Source organism: Suricata suricatta, chromosome 13 (assembly GCF_006229205.1).
Source record: "Suricata suricatta isolate VVHF042 chromosome 13, meerkat_22Aug2017_6uvM2_HiC, whole genome shotgun sequence".
Taxonomy (NCBI): domain Eukaryota; kingdom Metazoa; phylum Chordata; class Mammalia; order Carnivora; family Herpestidae; genus Suricata; species Suricata suricatta.
Window position 1 is genome coordinate 89,568,334 of NC_043712.1, and position 18,283 is coordinate 89,586,616.

Below are 18,283 nucleotides of genomic sequence, written 5' to 3' on the forward strand. Positions count from 1 at the left end.
TTTCCAGCAGGGGCCCGGCTCCCACTGCCCAGGAGCCTCACTCTCTGCATCCTTCCGGTCAGGGGCGTCTCTGGGGAGCCTCTTCAGATAGTCCTTGAGCAGCAGCTCGTACCGGGGGACCCTCTGCACGGGCTCCAGCATGTGGTGCTGCAGCGTCAGGTTCCCGCACACCTCCTGCTTCTGTGGGAAAGACAGCATGTGGGGCCTGCAGACACGCGCGTGGACCTGGGCCCCCCTCCCCTGCTACAGCTTCACAGCACCTGCACCCTGTGCAGACCACATTTACGGCGGGGTAAACCGAGGCATGGGGAGGGGTCACAATGGAGCAAGGGCCCAGACCCCTGATGCTAGCTCCTTTATACACGTCATCGCCCGAGAAAACCAGTCCCTGTGCTAAGACGGCTTCCTTCCCTCACGGGTAACTCCCCCACTCCGTCAGGGGCGGGGCCTGCTCCCCCCCAGACATCAGGAGTTCTGAGTGCTGCCGGGGATTCTTGTGCAGGGCTGGGTGCCCCTCTGCTCCCCTCTCGGGTGCCCTCCCCTTGCTGACTGCCTCCTCCTCGCAGAGGAGGAGGAAGCGCCCCTGCTGAGGCCCTGCTTGCCTCTTACAGAGTCTCCCTCACCCCTGCAGGGGCGGCGCACTGTCCACTGCTGCTCCCCACCTGCCTCCTGTGCCCACCCAACGCCCACAACGGAATGGCTTCCAGCTCAAAGGATCTCCAAAGGCCTCACACACAACAGGGCTGGGGAAACACTGGTCTGCAGCCGCCAAGGACACGGTCCTCGGGGGCGATGAGGGGCTGGTTTTCAGGGGTCAGGAGGAACCAGATGTTCACACAGTCTCACAGTGTCTCCCTGAGGAACTTCCTGGGGGCACGGAGGGCACATGCTTCCGGGAAAGGAGACCGTGGGGCAGCCAGCGCTCTAGCAGGTGGCCGCACAGAACTACAGCACCTGTAGCCACTTAGACCCCCGTCCACCGATGGCCTGCTCGGGCCGATGGCGCCCGCCCCACCGCTGGGTCACCAGGCCCTGGGACGCAGGCGGCAGGAGCTCCCAGTTCCTGCTGGTCACTCGGGGCTGGGGCTCAGCCACAGGCACAGCCTGGGAGGCCGGAGGGGGTGTTCTGTGGGGATAGCTGGGCGGATGTGGCTGCTGGGGGAGGAAGGACTCGGCATCAGCACTGTCCTCTCTGGGGTATGCAGGGGGACCTCAGACTCTACACCAGGAAATTGCGGGTGACCTGACTGCTGCAACATCTGGGGAAAATGCCGCGTGGAGGAAGGTGTGTGTGGATGCATTTGTGCATGCACACGCGTATGTATGTGTCGCAGGTGTGCACTCTCGTGTTCAAGAGTGGCACTCAGGGAAACAGATGTTGGGATAAGCAGCTAACTACTCAGAAAAAGAAAACTGGATTCTTACCTCCTACCATAATCCATCTGGAAACTATTCTGGAATAGCAATTCTAATTTTTTAAAATGAAGACATAACATTAGAAGAAAACATAATTTATATAGTTGTGGGATGGGAAATGCATTTATAAGCATTACTTTGAAGATTTTTTAAAGCATTAATTTACTAAAAAACTAGTGAGAGGGCACCTGCGTGGCTCAGTCAGTGGGGGGTGTGACTCTTGATTTCAGCGCAGGTCATGGTCCCAGGACTGTGAGATCGAGCCCTAACATTGCACTCTGCTCTAACAGAGGGGGAGCCTGCTTGGGATTCTCTCTCCTCTCTCTGCCCCTCCTTTCCTCGTGCTCTCTCTCAAAACAAAATAAACATTAAAAAAAAAGAACTAGTAAATGTGACTACTTAAAAACCAAAAATTTTGTATGGCAAACAACAAATAAAATTTAAAAATAAAAGATCAATGGGGTAAATAACTTGTAGGACACAGAACAGAAGATCTTAACGCATAAAAACCTGGGGCACCTGGGTGGCTCAGCGGGTTAAGTGGCCAACATCGGCTCAGGTCATGATCTCACCATTCGTGAGTTTGAGCCCCGAGCCGGGCTCTGTGCTGACAGCTCAGAGCCTGGAGCCTGCATCAGATTCTGTGTCTCCCTGTCTCTGCCCCTCCCCACTTGTGCTCTGTCTCTCTCTCAAAAATAAATCGATTTAAATAATTATATAATGAAAGAAAGAAAATTCCATTAAAAAGCATATATAAATTGGACAAATAGATTTTTTAAAAGGGACACCGAAGAGACTACTGCAGCAGAGACGTGACCGGGCGGCTGGCGCGAAGAGAGGACGGACGTGTGTGTGTCCGTCCCTCCGCGCCCGCAGGGCCGGTGAGCAGGCGGTGGCGGGGGACGCGGGCACCGGACCCAGACTCCACCAAGTAGCACGTCACGGCGCCTCTCGGAGGCACGCCTCCCTCCCGTGAATCCACAGCCAGGACTCGTGTCCCCCTCCCGCGTGGAGCTTCGGGACACACCCTCTGCCTGGCGGCCGCCCCGCACCAAGCCGAGCAGCCCTACCTGGATGGCCTGCACCACCTCCTTGAAGAGCGGCGAGCGCTGGGTCCAGGTGCTCACGAGCGCCACGGCGCGGTCGAAGTTCTTGACGTACTCGCCGTACATCTTGAGGAACGGGGCCAGCTTCTGCAGGATGTCTCCGAGCCGGGGGTTCGTGTCCCTGTGCGGGCAGGATGGGTCGTCCAAGACACAGCTTGGGCGGGGGGCCGGGGGCGGGTCAGGGACTGACGGGAATCTGTGGGCCAACAGCCCAGCTCCCAGTCTGCGTGATGATGTGCACACCGGTCACCCTCTCTGCGCCTCACTTTCCCTCCCGTATCCCGTGGGCTGGGCAATGGCACGTCACACCAGGTAAATGAGAGGGGCGTGTGGGCCCTTCCGCAGTGCCGGCCCGGGACCGCTGCTCCAGACCAGGAGTGCCAGCGGTGATGCGACTGCTCAAATGACAGGCACTCATCAAAGAGCATCCGTGGAACCCCCGCTCAGCCGGTAGATGAGCAGATTTTAGGCACAGTGGGCCGAGCTGACGCTGGCCTAAGAAGGGAAGCCGCAGGGTACAGCTGGAAGGGCAGGGAACGGGGTGTGAACAGCAGCTTCAAGAGGAAAAGTGGAGAACGGCCTTTGACCTTGGGGCTGTGGGCAACTGGTCACTGGCTGGTGCGCCGGGGGCGTGGCTCAGAGGCGGGCAAGCCACTGGGGAGCGGCTGGGTGGCCTCTGCGGAGCCTCCAGAGAAAACCGACTTTGAAGCGGGTGTGGACAGCAGGCCTGGGGACGGTATCGCGTGTGCTGCCAGGGGCCCTGCCTGACCCCCGAGTCAAGGCTCCTGGCGTCGGTGCTCTCAGCGGCCCAGTGCGGCTGGTGAGTGGGCTCTTGGGCACCCACCGGTGGGCTCAAGCCGGGCCAGAGAAGAGCGGGGACAGCAGAAACCGCAAAGCGACGCAGCAGCTGGAGCCGTGGGGGAGGCACATGCCGTGGACAATAGCAAGCAGGGGCCATGTGCCACGCCGAGCTGGCCCTCCGCTAAGAGTGCCCGAAGGGGCAGAGGGTTGTCTCAGGTTTTAAAGCAAAGGTGGAGAATAAACGAGGAGGGAAAATGCACCTGCCAGCACGGCTTACTTGGTGTTCGGAGCCCCACAAAGCCCTGAGTGGTTATTAAAGTCCCTTTGATTTGCAGATGCGGCAGCCTAGGTGTGGGGACACTGAGAAGCCGGTCAGGGACCCTGCACAGGAGCCTGCCCCCAGGTGGCTCCTTGTCTTTTGAGCACACAAACCAGATGAGAGGCCGCTTGGCCAGGAGAATTCCACAAAACGACCACGGAGGAGTCGCTGGGACCCCGGCCTCCAACTGCATGGAAGCCAGGCTCCCTGGGAGACGCCCGCCCCCTTCCGGGGGCCCCGGGGCCACGCTCACCACTCCTCCGTGATCCGCGTCTGCAGCTCCGGCAGGAGGAACTGCCCGTGGAAGCGATAGATGGAGGAGATGTTGGAGAAGATGCCTGTGGTGACTTCCGGAGGGATGCCTGCTTCCACCAGCCGGGTGCAGAAGACCTGGGGGCGCAGAGACCCACAGAGCGGGCCGTGAGCGAGGGCCGCCAGCCGGCACGGCCGCATTCGCCACGTGAGGCTCCCGGGAGAGGCTGCAGCTGCCTGTTTTCTTCATCAAACTGGCTCAAACCTATGGTTTTAAAGCGAGCTAACGTATGGCGGAGGACGGCGGGTGAGGCAGACACAGTCCCCTGCTGGTGGGGACTTCCCTCCACCGACGGGCCACGGCACCTAGACAGTCCCGACTTCCTGTCTCCGCTCTGTGAGCTACCGATAGAAGCAGCACCTAGCACTTCTGTCCTCCTGGGGGTTCACTTCCTGTGCTCATAAATCCTGTGCTGCCATGGGGACAGGGGGGTGCCAGCCCCCATCCCAACTACTGGTGCAGAGAGATTTCCGGAGGCCATTCACAACACAACTGCCAGGCAGCAAGGCCCATGGTGACAGGGCAAGTCCTCTGCCTCAGAGCCACAGGCTCGGACAGTGAAAAGGAGGGGTCTCTGGATGAGACTCACGTTCCAGCCGTAAGGCCTAGGCAGTGCTACGAGATGGGGACGCTGCCTCTGCCACTGCGCAAGGACACCCTCACGTGCACGAAGGGCGGGCCCCGGCCGCATGTGCTACCTGGTCCAGCAGGTGCAGCCGCCTCACGTAGGTCTCCTCCGTGTGCAGCAGCTCCTGGGCGATGTGCAGCAGCTTCTGGGGCTCGGAGCACTGCAGGGAGAGAGGCGGCTCTGACGCCGGGCAACCAGGGGTCCCAGAGGGCTGGAGGAGGCCACCAGGCCTGGAACTTTGGGGAAGTTTCTGGGGAAGGCACGGCAGCTCCTGCCAATCCCGCCAGAGCTTCCGCAGCCCAGAGACAGTGCTGCCCTCCTGACACCTTGGCCACAGGGCGGGTGGAGCAGCCACATCAAAATAGCATGTGGCCTTTGTCAGCAACACAGCAGACCAGAGGAGAGATATATTTAAGGTGCTGAAATTAAAAGCCTGTGAGCCAGGAATACTGTATCTAGGAAAGCTGTCCTTCAAAAATGAAGGAATTAAAAAAGAATTTCCCAAAAAAACAAAAGACGAGGCGTTCATTATCACCAGACCTGCTCCGTAAGAAATGCTAGGGAGCCCGGCAAGTTGTGAAGGGGTGGCGGGTCACAGCACGCAGCCGCTCTGGTAAGGAAGACGCGTGCACAGATGAAACCGACATTATTGTAATTCCGGTGCATAAAATTTAAATGACAAAAACCATTTAAAAACTGGAAATCTGGGGCGCCTGGGTGGCTCAGTTGGTTAAGCGGCTGACTTTGGCTCAGGTCCTGATCTCACGGTTTGTGGTTCGATTCCACATCAGGCTCTGTGCTGACAGCTCGGAGCCTGGAGCCTGCTTCCAATTCTTTCTCCGTCTCTGTCTGCCCCTCCCCCACTCATGCTCTGTTTCTCTCTGTCTCAATAATAAACAAAAAACATTTTAAAAAACTGGAAATCTAGGCTAAAGGGTAAACAGTATATCAGTGTGTAATTCGGGGTGGAGTGGGGAGGAGGGGCTGCCGTAGAGGAGTGGGTTTTGCAGTCAAAATTAACTTGTTACCAGGTTAAAATAGAATGCTATAACATAAGGTGTTTTATGTCATTTCAATGGTAACCACAGAAAAAATACCTACAGAACATACACAAAAGGAAATGGGAAGGGACTCAAAACATACCGTTACAAAAACTCAATGAAAAATAAGGAAGGCAGTAGGAAAGGCACAAAAAACCCACAAGACATGTAGAAAACAACAGTCAAAATAGCAATGGTTAAGTCCTTCCCAATTGGTCATTACTTTAAATGTAAATGGATTAAACTCCCCAATCAAAAGACCTGGCCTGACTGAATAGATTAAAAAAATACTATCCGAGTGACTGACTACGTGTTGTCCACAAGAAACTCACTTTCGACTTAAGGACACACGTAGGCTGAAAGCAAGGATGGAAAAGATACCCTGTGCACATGGAGACCGAGAGCGCAGGACGGGCACGCTAATATCGGACAAAATAGAACAAGGGACAGGATGTAATGATAAAAGGATCGATTTACCAAGAAGACACAGCCACAAATGTTTCTGCACCAAACCTCGTAGATCTTGAATATAGGAAGTAAACTTGACAGAACTGCAGGGCAACACGGCCGCACAGAGACGGTAGGAGACTCGAGTACCCCCCTTCCCACCAGAACTGCAGACAGAGTCCCAGTAAGCAAACAGGCTGTGAACAGCACTAGAGACCACACCTGCCCAGCAGACACACACAGAACCCTCCACTCAAACCAACAACCTAACTTTACACCTCAAAAGATGAGAAAAAGAACACACTAAACCCAAAGCAGTCAGAAGGAAGGAAATAATAGAGATTAGATCAGAGATAAATGGAACAGAGAACAGAAAAACAATGGAAAAAAATCAACGAGACTAAGGGTTGTTTTTTGCAAAGGTCAACAAAATCGACAAACCCTTAGCTAAATTAACTGAGAAATAAAGAGAGAAAGCCCAAATTACTAATATTAGAAATAGAATAGAAAACATCACACTGGTGTCACAGAAATAAAAAGGATCACAAAAGATTGGTATTAACAATTATACTCCAACAGACGGGACATCCTACAAGAATGGATAAATTCCTAGAAACACATCAAGCCTGAGTCATGAAGAAATAGGAAATCGGAATAGACCAGCAATGAGTAAGTAGACTGACTAAGCAATAAAAAACTTCCCAAAATAGAAAAGCCCACGACCCGATGATTTCTTTGGAAAATTAATACCAGTCTTTCTCAAATGTTTCCCAAGAACTGAAGAGGAGAGAACAGGTGTGCCTGGGGGGTGTGGTCTGCCGAGCATCGGACTCTTGATTTTGGCTCAGGTCATGATCTCGCGGTTCACGGGAACCAGTCCTGCACGGGACTCTGTGCTGACATTGAGGGAGGGTCCTTCTCGGGATTCTCCCCCACCGTCTCTGCCCCCCCAATTTGTGTGTGTTCTCTCTCCCCCTCAAAATTAATAAATAAAATCTTAAAAAAAAAAAGAGAGAGAGAGAGAGAGAACATGTCTGAGCTCTGGGAGGCCACATTACCCTGGTACGGAAGCCACTCAAAGACTTGAGGAGGAGACTACAGACTAACCTTCCCAGAGAACACTGACGCCCAAGTCCTCGAGAGAACACTAGCAAATTTAATTCAATAGTATATAAAAAAGATCGTATGCCACGACCAAAGGAGATTTATTCTGGGATGCAAGGGTGCTTCCAAGATGCACACGACACACACAACATTACCAATGAAAACCCCATGTGATTATCTTCATTGATGCAGAAGCAGCATTTGACAAAACACAATCCCTTTTTGTGATGAATACACGGGGACTTCCTCCACATGGTAGAGGCTGACCTGACGTGTGTGGCCCTCCCCAGCACGCCCTCACTCTCCCTGGGTGGTGGGACGGGAGGCACCTCGTGCCGAGGATGGGCCAGCATGTGATGTCCTGACCAGACACCCAGGAGGCAGACACACCCGGGAGTGTTGGCATCTCCATACCAGAGACGAAGACCTGGGCCTTCTCCGGCAAGCCCCTGGCCGTGGGCACACCCCCAGCGCCCGTGTGGGCAGGATGGGACAGGCCTGGGGCCGCCACCTGCTCCTGGCACCGGGACACACCTTGAGAGCCACGCTGGCGTGGCCCTTAGTAACCACTTCATTTATTTTCTGTACTTAAATATTTTAAATGTTTTATTTACTTTTCACATAGAGACATCACGTGCATGAGTGGGGGAGGGGCCAAGCGTGAGGGGCACAGAATACCTGAAGGAGAGCCTGGGGTGGGGCTCGAACTCCCAAATGGAGAGATCATGACCTGAGCTGGAAGCCAGATGCTTAACTGACTGAGCCCCCCAGGCGCCCTTATTTTCTGTATGTTAGGTGTTCGGACATCTTGGGAGCTTGCCGACCCCAGGGCAAGGGCCCCTCCCACGGTTGGCTGTTTCCCGCAGACACAGAGGACCCGGGTGCCAGCACCTGTTTCACGTGCAAGCCCGCCCAAGCCGATGCAGACATCTGTGCCCGGGGCCCACTGAGGTCATTCAAGTTGGCCAATCCTAGGCCCGCTCACCCTGCTTCACCTGTTCCTTCCCACCCTCTCTGCCTCTTGACCCACTCTGGTCCTGCCTGTGTGGCCCTGTGGCCCGGCCTGCCCTTTCTTGGGGATTGTAAGTAAAAAACCAACTATTTTTAAGGAAGCTCCATGCTCAACGTGGGGCCTGAATGCACGAGCCGGAGAGCAAGAGTCACGCGCTCTACTGACGGAGCCGCCCGGCCCCCCATCTTCTCCAGCGGAGCGTGGGCATTACCACAGGCGAACAGGAACAAACTGTCGAGTGAGCCACGGCTCCCGCCTGCGCCCGAAAAGCTGGCTCCCAGCAGCGAGGGCGCGTGGCTGCCCTTCCCTGTCCAGCCTGTCTTCTGTCGCCCGGAATGTTAGCCAGTAGGGCCTCCGCCGGGACCAGCAGGTCTGGGGTTGCCTGGGCTTCTCATGGGACCCAGTCGCTTGTGCCGCCCTCTGCACACACAGGTGGTGTCGCTGAGCCCAGGGCCCCTGCTTCAGCTCCGTCCCCGTCAGTCCCCGCACAAGCCCAGAGCCCGAGGTGCTGACAGGACGCAGGTGGGCTCTGTCGCAGCACACCCACCACGCCGCGGGCACGGCCTCCCTGAGCATCTGCTCAGGGCTCCGCTCCTGTGCCCGGGGGGGGGGGGGGGGGGGGGCCCCTCCCACCCTGCCATGCTCCAGGTGACCTTGGGGTTTCCCATTCCTAGTGCACGCGAGGCTCATGCTGCCTTCCTCACGGGGGCGCTGCGAGGCAGGCAGCCGGTCCTGGCGAAGGGTGCGGGGGTGGGGTCCCCATGCCACTGTGTGCACATGGTAACCTGGGCTCCGCAGTGAGGTTGTCGCCGAGGTGCCGGGACCCCGCCCTGCCTGCTGACCTGCTGCAGAGCGTCTCCGAGCACACTGACTGCACCCGCTGCTGGAACCAGGCCTGAGCGAGGCCACCGTGACCCTCAAGACCCTTCAGGAGACCCCTGCCGTGTGGAGGGGTGTGGCCTACCTTGGCTGAGTCCACATGGGCCCTCGGAGGGCTGTTCTCAGGGTCCGGCTCCTCACCACTACCTTCGCCCACGTCATCGCTGTCCGCCTCCTCCCGCAGGGCCCTGCCTTCTGGGGCCACCTCTGGGTGTAGCCCCGGGACCGTGGGGACCGGGCCGGCCTCGCTGCCCTCCTCACAGGGAAAGTGCTCGCCAGCCACGCTGCAGGATGGACTGTCGATCCCACTGTCGCGGTTGGGGATCTTAGTGCCACCGCCGGGCTCCCCCGCAGGGCCTGCAGTCGGGTTGCCAGGGCTCCTGGGGTCAGGGTCCTTGCCAGGGGCTCTGGGCCCAAGGGGTAGCGCCTGGAACTGCCCTGGGCCTGCCCTTGGCAGCTCCGGGGACGAGCACTCAGGCCCAGCCTTTGGCTCCTCCAGGGCGGCACCACGGGCCAGGGCTGTTGAAGACCCCTCTCCTGACTCCATCCTCAAAGCTGAGCTCTGTGGGGACTGGCCAGTGGCTTCCTGGAGGAGGAAATGAGCAGGGTCAGGGCCAGCCAGGCATGGACCAGCCCCAGGGCACTAGCATGTCCCCCCAGAGAAGGGAGGAGGGGAGGAGGCCAAGTGTGGAGTGCACAGCCTACAGAGCTCCGGCTGGCTCCTATCCAGACAGGCTTATAGAGATTACCAAATGGAAAGCACTTTATTTTTAAAATAAAAATTTTTAAATAAAAAAAAGGAGAAGAAACCTAGAAAGACAAAGAAGAAAAAAGGAGGGGAGGGAGGAGGGAAAAAAGGAGAGAAGGAGGAAAAGAGGTAGAAGAGAAGGATGAAGGGAGGAGGGAAGAGGGAGGGAAGGAGGGAGGGCCAGAGGGAAGGAGGGAGAGGAAAAAGAACGGAGGGAGAAGGGTAAGGAGGAAGAAAAGGAAGAAGAAAGGGAAGAAAAGGGAAAATGACAAGGAGGAAAGAGGAAAGGAAGGGAAAGGGAGGAGGGAGGGAAGGGGGAAGAGAAGGGAGGAGGGAGGAGGAGGGAGGGGAGGAAGGAGTCCTGCAGTGTGAAGCCACCCACCGCTCATGCACAAAAGTCATGGTCCCAAGGTCATGAGCAGCGGATCAGGCCTGTGAAGTGCTCTGGCTTCCGAGTGCTGTGTGCCCCGTGATGCCGTTCTGAGGGGACCCTTCCTCGGCTCCCCTGGGGTTGCGTGTCTGACAGGTGACCAGGCACCTTCCACAGACCAGGGCTTTCCCCCCAGGTTCCTCCACCCCCCAAAGCGCCCTGGGGCTACTTCCTGCTTTCACCTCCCACCTCTCCTGGAGCACAGGGCGTCAGGTGTCAGTCTGGGAGGGTGGAGTGTGGGGCTGGGCCAGGGGAGACTGACATTTCCTGGAATCTTCCTCTGACCCCACTCACCTGAGGTCCAGGCTCTGCACCTGGCTCCCTGCTGGCTGTTCCTTCCGGGTCTGGAGGGGAGGTTCAGGCCTCGAGCATGAGCAGGACTGGGTGAAGGTCTCCTTCCTGCCCAGCGCGTCAGAAACGGGGGTCCTGAAACATACGGTGGGAGTGGGCGCATGAGAGCCGCCGCCTTGGCCGATGCCAGGATGCCAGGCTGTCTCCAAAGGCAGCTGTGGAAGGGCAGCTTCGTGGCCCCGCCCAGTGGAGCCAACCCTGTAAAGGTCACGGGCACAGTTCAATGGCGTGCAGGGGCTGCAGAGGACCAGGCCTGACCGTCCTGCCCATGGCGCCGCGCCCATGCCTGGAGTCAGGGTCGTGCCCAGTGTGCAGAAAGCCACGGGCACCCTCCCGACACCCCAGATGCAGCGCCCAGGGCCCGGCGCGTCCAGAGCCTGCCCCTCGGCGCTTCAGGGCAGGAGGACCTCCAGGCCGAGTCCTGAGGCAGCAGCTCTGCCTGGGGCACCTGCGCAGCTGGCTTCCGGTGGGGCCGGACTGCTCGGGAGTGGCCCTCTCCCCAAGGGACACCAGGCCAGAGCAGGGCGCATACCTGTCCCTGGCTGAGTCTCGCTCCTGACTGCTTGACGGGGGCGGGGGGGTGGGGAATACTGAGATTTCCAAACTGCGTTGCTTCTCCGCGCGGAGGACAAACTCAAGTTCCAGCAGACAATCAGGACACAGCCCTGCCAACGCGTGGCTGAACGCGGGCGGAGACAAAGCCTCGGGGTGTCCAGCGGGGCCTCCAACGAGGTGGAGCCTCCGCAGTCCCGCCTCCGTCGGGGAGGAGAGGCTGCAAAGCACAGCGCCCCCAGCAGGCGGGAACCGGCACAGCGCGCACCCTCTCACCCAGTGGGACAGGGACCCGCGTGACAGTCCAGGAGAACAGGAGGTGCAGGTCCCGGGGCAGAGCACTGGAAGGAGAGCCCGTCAGGGAGCCGGGTGCTGCAGTGCTGCCCACGCGTGGCTCAGCGCACTCGGGAGGGAGCCCCGAGACCGCAGAGCCTCCGGAGGGAACGGCAGAGGCACAGGCTGGGCAAGGCCCGCCCCCAGGGGGGACCTACGGGGAGCCCTGCTCAGGTCCCAGGAAGCCCCCGGTTACACGCAGCATAACTGTGCCAGGATCCGTGATGAGAACACAGACCAGGGCCGCCACCACCCGCGTCCTACTCTGCACAAGGTCGGCAGGTAAAGGGACACACATGACTGCCTTCCAGGACCCAGATTGGGGGGAGGGGGGGCGGCAATAGAAACCATCCCAACCGAAGGGCAGAGATACCGAGATGTGGAGACACGCAGCCCACAGTTAGCATGTAACCGGACTCCCGTGTATATGATTGCAGTCCAGAAAAGGATTGAGCAGGAAATGCTTGCGAAAATAATGACCAAAGTTTTTCCTGATATATTAGAAACTATGAATCCACAGATCTAAGCAAGCACAAGGAATGTTTGCACTTAAAAGTCTTTCCACAGAGAAAACTCTAGGCTTACAAAGCCTCTCTGGTAAATTCTGTCCAACATTAAGGAAGAAATGACACCAACTCGACACAAACCTTCTCAGAACATTGAGGGAAAGAGAATGCCTCCTGACGGCACGGAAAGGTCTGGAAACACTGTGCCGAGTGGAAGCAGATGGATGCAAAGGAAGGTACTCGTCTGCTCTTCTATCTAGAGAGTTCCAGGAGATGCACACTATGCAGGGGATCAAATGTCCCCTTTATCCAGGGTGCTGGGACCATTTAGGTGGCTCCACCATGGCAGGGGGCAGACAGGTTGGCAGGAACGCTGTCGTCCAGGCCTGGGGCCCTGGTACTGCCCAGGGCCCACCCTAGACAGGCAAGGACAGTCCTGCAGAGGGACCACAAGGCCAACCACCTCCAAGTTCCAGCCGAGGCCAGATGTCCCTCCCACAGGGGGCAGGGCAGGCCCCCTGCTGGAAGCACCAGTGTCCAGTCTTCTGTGGTCTGGCCCCTGGCACCCTATCAGATGGCAGCTGTCAGAGGTGTGAGCCTGAGAAGCCTCTGGAACTGTCCCAGCCCCGGCTGGCAACAGCCCCAGAGCAACCCTGAGTGAGATCCCGCTGGCTGCACCCCGCCGGCCCCAGAGCTGTGCGAGATGCTCAGTGCCGCTGCCCTCTCCCCCACCAAGCTCAGGTGGTTGGTCACTTGCAGCAGGAATCTGGACGACACCGACAATACCCCGGGGTGGCACCAGGGACCTCCGTGCCACCACACCTGCACGCAGGCCAGGCTGGGAGACGCAGAGCCCACGAGCTGGCAGTGAGAAAGGCCGGTGACCCAGGCTGCGTCACTCCAGGGCAGGTCTTGGGGCCTCAGCCTGCGGTCCTTGTCCCGTCTGCTGAGCACAGGGACATGGGTGCAGACGGTGGGTACCGCACGCCCTGGCACACGGCTGGGGTGAGTGGGACCTGGGAGGGGGAGGGGGACGGGGCCACCAGGGCAAGCTGAGCACAGAGGAAAGGAGATGGATCACTGCTGGAAGCCCCCGGTCAGCTGACACCATCACTCAAAGTTACTGCACTTTTAAAAACGGTTTGATGCATCCTTTTTAGAAAACTTAGAAATTGTGGAAAAATAGAAAGGACGTTAATGCCCCCTGTCACCCTAGCACTGGGATCTTGTGTGGGGAGCAGCCTGGGGGCTGGATGGCCCCGACGGGACTCCTGGGTGGACTGCAGCCTTTCTTGGAGATACTGCTTTTGTTTTAATGCCGAATGCCAACACGAACACGCCCTGTCCTCGAGAACGCCCACACGGACGCGCCCCGTCCTCGAGAACGCCCACGTGAACGCGCCCCGTCCTCGAGAACGCCCACACGGACGCGCCCCGTCCTCGAGAACGCCCACACGGACGCGCCGCGTCCTCGAGAACGCCCACACGGACGCGCCGCGTCCTCGAGAACGCCCACGTGAACGCGCCCCGTCCTCGAGAACGCTCTCCTCCCGAAGGGCCGAAAGCAGAGACTGAACAGGTCCTTGCACAGCGTGTTCACTACCGCGTTACTCACAGGGGCCAAAAGGGGGAGGCCCCCGGGGGCCCCGGGAGATGAGTGAATGAGTGGCACCTGCCGGGACGGCGGGACGGAACGTTACTCGTCCCGTAAGAGGAAAGAGACCCCGACGCCCGCCACCTCACAGACGGGCCTCGAGGACAGGACGCTGAGCGCTCGCGTCACAGAAGGACACGCGCCGGGTGACTCCGCCCACACGAGGCCCCCGGAGTCGGCAAATCACAGAGACAGGACGTGGACGGTGGACGCCGGGTGGGGGTACTGCGGGGGCGGGGGGTGCTTGCGTTTCTAAGTCTCAGTTTGCATGAAAATGTTCTGGACGGATGGTGGGGATGGTTGCAGAAGGACGTGAACATACTTAATGCCACTGAACCAGTGGTTTAGATGGCAAACTTTAGTTATCTGTATTTTACTCCCGCCACCCCCACAGCTTAAAAAAAAGGTGTGTTTTGGAAAATTCTCTTCAGAAGTTGTGTGAATGAGAGCCAAGTCGACAATGATTCGAAAGCACATAATGCTACCTCCCCGCTGCCCCCTGGCCTTTTCTCCACACCCCGGAAGCCCCTCGGCCCCCGGGGACACACGCTGTGGCGAGGGCTTGGCCCAGACCCAGCTGCCTGAAACCTTCTTGACCTGCTGCTGTAAGCCACCCCGCCACCTGCCCACGGCCCTGCCACCCCCCCAAGGGACCTGGCCCTGGGGGCTCCAACAGACAGGGGGGAGGGACCCTGACACAGACCTGGAGGGGCCAACACAGACGAGGGGGCTGACACAACTGGGAAGGAGGGACCCTGACACAGACTCAAGGATGGGGACTCTGACAGAGACTGGGGGGGGGAACACAGACCGGGGGGCCCCTAGCGCAGACCCCAGGGTGGAGGGGAGTGTGGACCTGATGGACACGCAGCTCATGCGAGACGCACGGCAGCGCGGCGCACAGCACCCAGGTATACGGTTCACACACGGGACGTTCTGCACAGGTGCGCACGGCTCGCTGGTGAGGGACACAGGTGGCGCATGTGCACAGACTGCACGGCATACCGGACACACGCGCAGGGACGCACAGCATGAGGGGTACATGGCACGCAGGTGTGTGGCACACGCACGGGACGCACGCAACCCTGGTGCGTGGTATGCGGGACGCACGCATACAAAACTTACGCAATGCGGGACGCACGCACACGGGACGCAGGACGCACGGCACGGGGCGCCGAGGCACCCAGAATGCACGTTACCCAGGATGCGCAGCACGCATGACGCACGGGACGCACAGCATGCGGGGCTGGCTGTGCCTGCAAAACCGCCCACCTCGACCGCCTCTACTTACTGTTTTCTTTTCCTTCCTATTTTTGTTTTCCTCTTGAGCTTCATGTATACGTGCAGACTTCTATGTCCTGTTTGTATTCGCCGTCACTGCACGCTGCTGCCCCTGCCCGGTGTCGCCCAGCAGCAGGAAGAAGGCCCGGCCCTCCCGGGCTGTGCCGTAGGCTGTGTGGGGCCGGGGTCAGCCATCAACTTCTGGCCTGGCATTGGGCCACCTGCTTTTTGGGGGGCGTGCACCCCTACCTTTCATTATGTTTTCACTCAAACGTAGTGAAACAGGCAGACGAGAACCTTCCCAAAGCTAATCACACAGAAATCCTGCCCCGTGCTCCGGAGGAGCCACCGTGTGCGCGTGCAGCCTGATCCTGCCCGGTCCACGCCGCCCGCCAGCGGTCACTGTTCCTACTGCCCCAGTGGAGGCCTCTCCATGACAACAGGTCTCATCTGCGCAATGAGTGACCTGACAGGTGATTGTGGGAAAGGGATGTCAGGCAGTGGATTCACCTTCCCAAAGCTGCTCACTTGGGTGGGCCACGTGCCACATCCTGGGTGTGCACGGGCTTCGTTCTTGCAGGCCTATTGGAGGCTGCCGAGCACCCCGGAAAGTCAGTCACCATCCATCTCAGTGCACACCTACATGACCATCGTCACCATCATATGTGAGAGCCCAGACAAGGAACATGTCCTAGACAGAGGGGGCGGCATCCCAGAGGGAACAGTGTCCCAGAGAGAGGGAACACGTCCCAGAGAGGGGGAGCACGTCCCAGAGAGAGAGAGAGAACAGCATTCCAGGCAGGGGGAACAGCGTCCCAGAGGGAACAGTGTCCCAGAGAGGGGGAGCAGTGTCCCAGAGAGGGAACAGCATCCCGATGGAAGACACCGGGCCAACGAGAAGGCCCGACCACCCGGAGAACGAGAACATGCGCTTGGAGATACAGGCAGCAGAATCCTGGGGTCGGAGCCAGGACGGGTCTCCCGGCCTCACGCAGCCGGCCGGCCGTGCAGGTGAGTGATGCCCACTCAAGGCGGGGTTTCACATCTGTCCTACAGCTTAACTTCCATACTCACCCCTTTCCTGAGGTGCCTCACTTCCCACACGTGTCAGAGGGAATCAGAATCCACCTGGGGCAGGTTTGAAGGATGGGCGAGTGCTCCCAGCACTGGGGCCAGCAGGTGCACCGCTGTCACTGCTCTGGGTCCAAGGACATCTCCATCCCTGGCCTCTTGAGAAGCTCAGGGCAGCGACGCCCTGTTTGTCCCCAGGGCTCACTTAGCCCCGTATCTGAGATTTGGCCTCAGCAGACCCACTTGGTTCAGGCCTCTACGTGTCAGGGCACACAGTCCCGTCCAGCTTTGGAGGCCCCTGGACTGTAGGAGCTGCTGGTCTTTGTGGGGACCCGGACATCAGCCCCAAGGAGGGGAACCAGGGCCCCCGGCATCCTGCAAACACCCAGCTGGAGAAAAACCACTTCCTCCCTGAGCACCCGGCCCCGCCCAGCAGAGCCCGTCAGGCTCCGAAGGTTTGCGCTGGGCCCGGCCGGGCAGCTTGCAGGCCGAGGCCCAAGGCTCCCTGTTTGCTCTCCTGCAGAAGCGGCCAAGGAGCTCCCAGGCGGCCTTGAGCCCCGGGGTCCCGGGACCAGGTGCGCTGGGCACAGCAGTGCTCCTGAACACACCCTGCTCTGCGCTGCGCCAACACGCTGGCATCTGGCTCCACCCACAGCCGTCCACGATGCCCCCCCCAGGAGTCTGCGTGTGGGGTTCCCAGAGGGTCCTCTGCCCCAGTAGTGCCACCACAGCCAGGCCCAGTCAGTGTCTAAACTGCAGATTGCAGAGGAACCTTCCAGAGCCGCATCCTGTGGGAAGGCCTATGCGCCCAGGGTCTGAGTCTGTACCACCCACCCCTCCTCGGCCCAGGTGAGGGAAGACCAGCTCTGGCCAGGGCCTCAGTGACAGGTGTGCTGGCTGGGCCCACCGTGGGGTCCCCCTGAGCCGCGTCAGCCTCAGACCCCGGCCCCTCCCGGGCTCCGCGCATCTCAGCTGGCCTGACGGCCCCAGACGGCGCCCAGAGCTGTCCTGGCAGACGGCACGCTCGTTGCGGATGCGCCCACAGCACGCTGGCGCTTCACAGACGGGCCCCCAGGACGCAGAGGAGCACGCGCGACACGGGCTCACGCACCACCACATGGCGCCTGCCTGAAGCCACCAACCCCAGACGGCTCCCGCTCTGAACGCCCTCGTCCCCGGAGCGCCCTTGCAATAGCGGCACAGGCTGCGGGGGGCCGGCAAGACCCCGGGGCCAGCACCACTCACCTGCCCTCCGAGGGAGCGCGCTTCTGGCCAGGGCGGACTTCAGGCAGCAGCGAACACAACTTCCTTTTGCGAGTTTTGCAACACAGGTCACCAAAGACGTTGCCTTTGCATTTCCGCATCGTCACACACCCAAGCTCACTGGTCCCCCAGCTGCCTCTTCTGTGAAAATACAGCCCAAACCGGCTGGAGAGCCGCCCAGGCCCTGCCGAGCCTCTGCAGGCAGCCCGCGGTGGCTTAACAGCGCCCCGGGCCGTCCTGGGCGTGGAGGTGACCGGCCCAGCCTTTCTGCCTCCACCATGCCTTGTGGGCTCTCTGCACAGATCTGCAAGCACACGACCCCGGGACCCTTGCGGTGTCCAGCAGGCCTGAGCGGTGGGGGTCCCCCAGCCGAGAGGAGGGCCCGACAGACAGAGGAATGTGAAAAGGGCCCACCTACAGGGACAGCGCCGTGACCTCAGACCTGGAGTCCCACAGAGCTTAGACCATGAGCCACGTCGGTGACCCCAGAGGGCTTCGTGGGGTCCGAGACTCTTCGGGGGAAGGCCGCACACGCCCTCCGTGGGGGCTGCTCACATGACCCAGGCCTGGACAGTGGGAGCCGTGTGCCCACGCCCCTGATTGAAAACATCCAGACTTAAAGTGTTTATTGCTTTGTGAAGAAAAAACTTGTCAGGGTAACCAAACTCTCTCTGCTGTCTTTTGATAGAATCCTGGGCGCAAACAACATGAAAATCCCTGCTTACTAACCACGTTACCGCCCCAGATCGGATGCGGGGGAAGCCTGAGTCTGGAGCCAGCGGCATCTCCCCCAGGCTAACTTCTGGACAAACGGAGCCCGTGTGCGACGTGGACCTTGGGAGACGCTGTGTCAATGCTCCCGAGCAACCCGTGTGTTGTCTCTGCGACTCGCCTGTGCCTCTAGAATTACTCCAGAATCAACATTTAGAGTTTTAGTGGGTGGAGCGATCGTGTTGTGGGACCGCAAGCCAGTCGCTTTCCCTCAGAATCATGCTACTCACAGCACTTCACGTCCTGAATAACCTTAGC

General features: G+C 59.2%; 1 protein-coding gene across 4 annotated transcripts in view; it reads right to left on the minus strand.

Moving 5' to 3' along the window:
• The window catches only part of FGD3 (FYVE, RhoGEF and PH domain containing 3), a 33,574-nt gene extending 16,230 nt beyond the window's left edge, over positions 1-17,344 (minus strand). For 3 of the 4 annotated variants that reach the window (XM_029920795.1, XM_029920798.1, XM_029920797.1), the window contains exons 1-7: positions 17,237-17,344; positions 10,538-10,669; positions 9,151-9,651; positions 4,654-4,743; positions 3,896-4,032; positions 2,487-2,643; positions 42-180 (exon numbers count right to left, since the gene is read on the minus strand). In XM_029920795.1, the coding sequence (XP_029776655.1) occupies positions 42-180; positions 2,487-2,643; positions 3,896-4,032; positions 4,654-4,743; positions 9,151-9,612 (985 nt within the window). In that variant the 5' untranslated portion in view covers positions 9,613-9,651; positions 10,538-10,669; positions 17,237-17,344. Of the gene's footprint in view, positions 1-41; positions 181-2,486; positions 2,644-3,895; positions 4,033-4,653; positions 4,744-9,150; positions 9,652-10,537; positions 10,670-15,994; positions 16,356-17,236 lie in introns of those variants that run through there. The other variant, XM_029920796.1, reaches the window with a different exon arrangement.
• Positions 17,345-18,283: the final 939 nt, after the last annotated feature.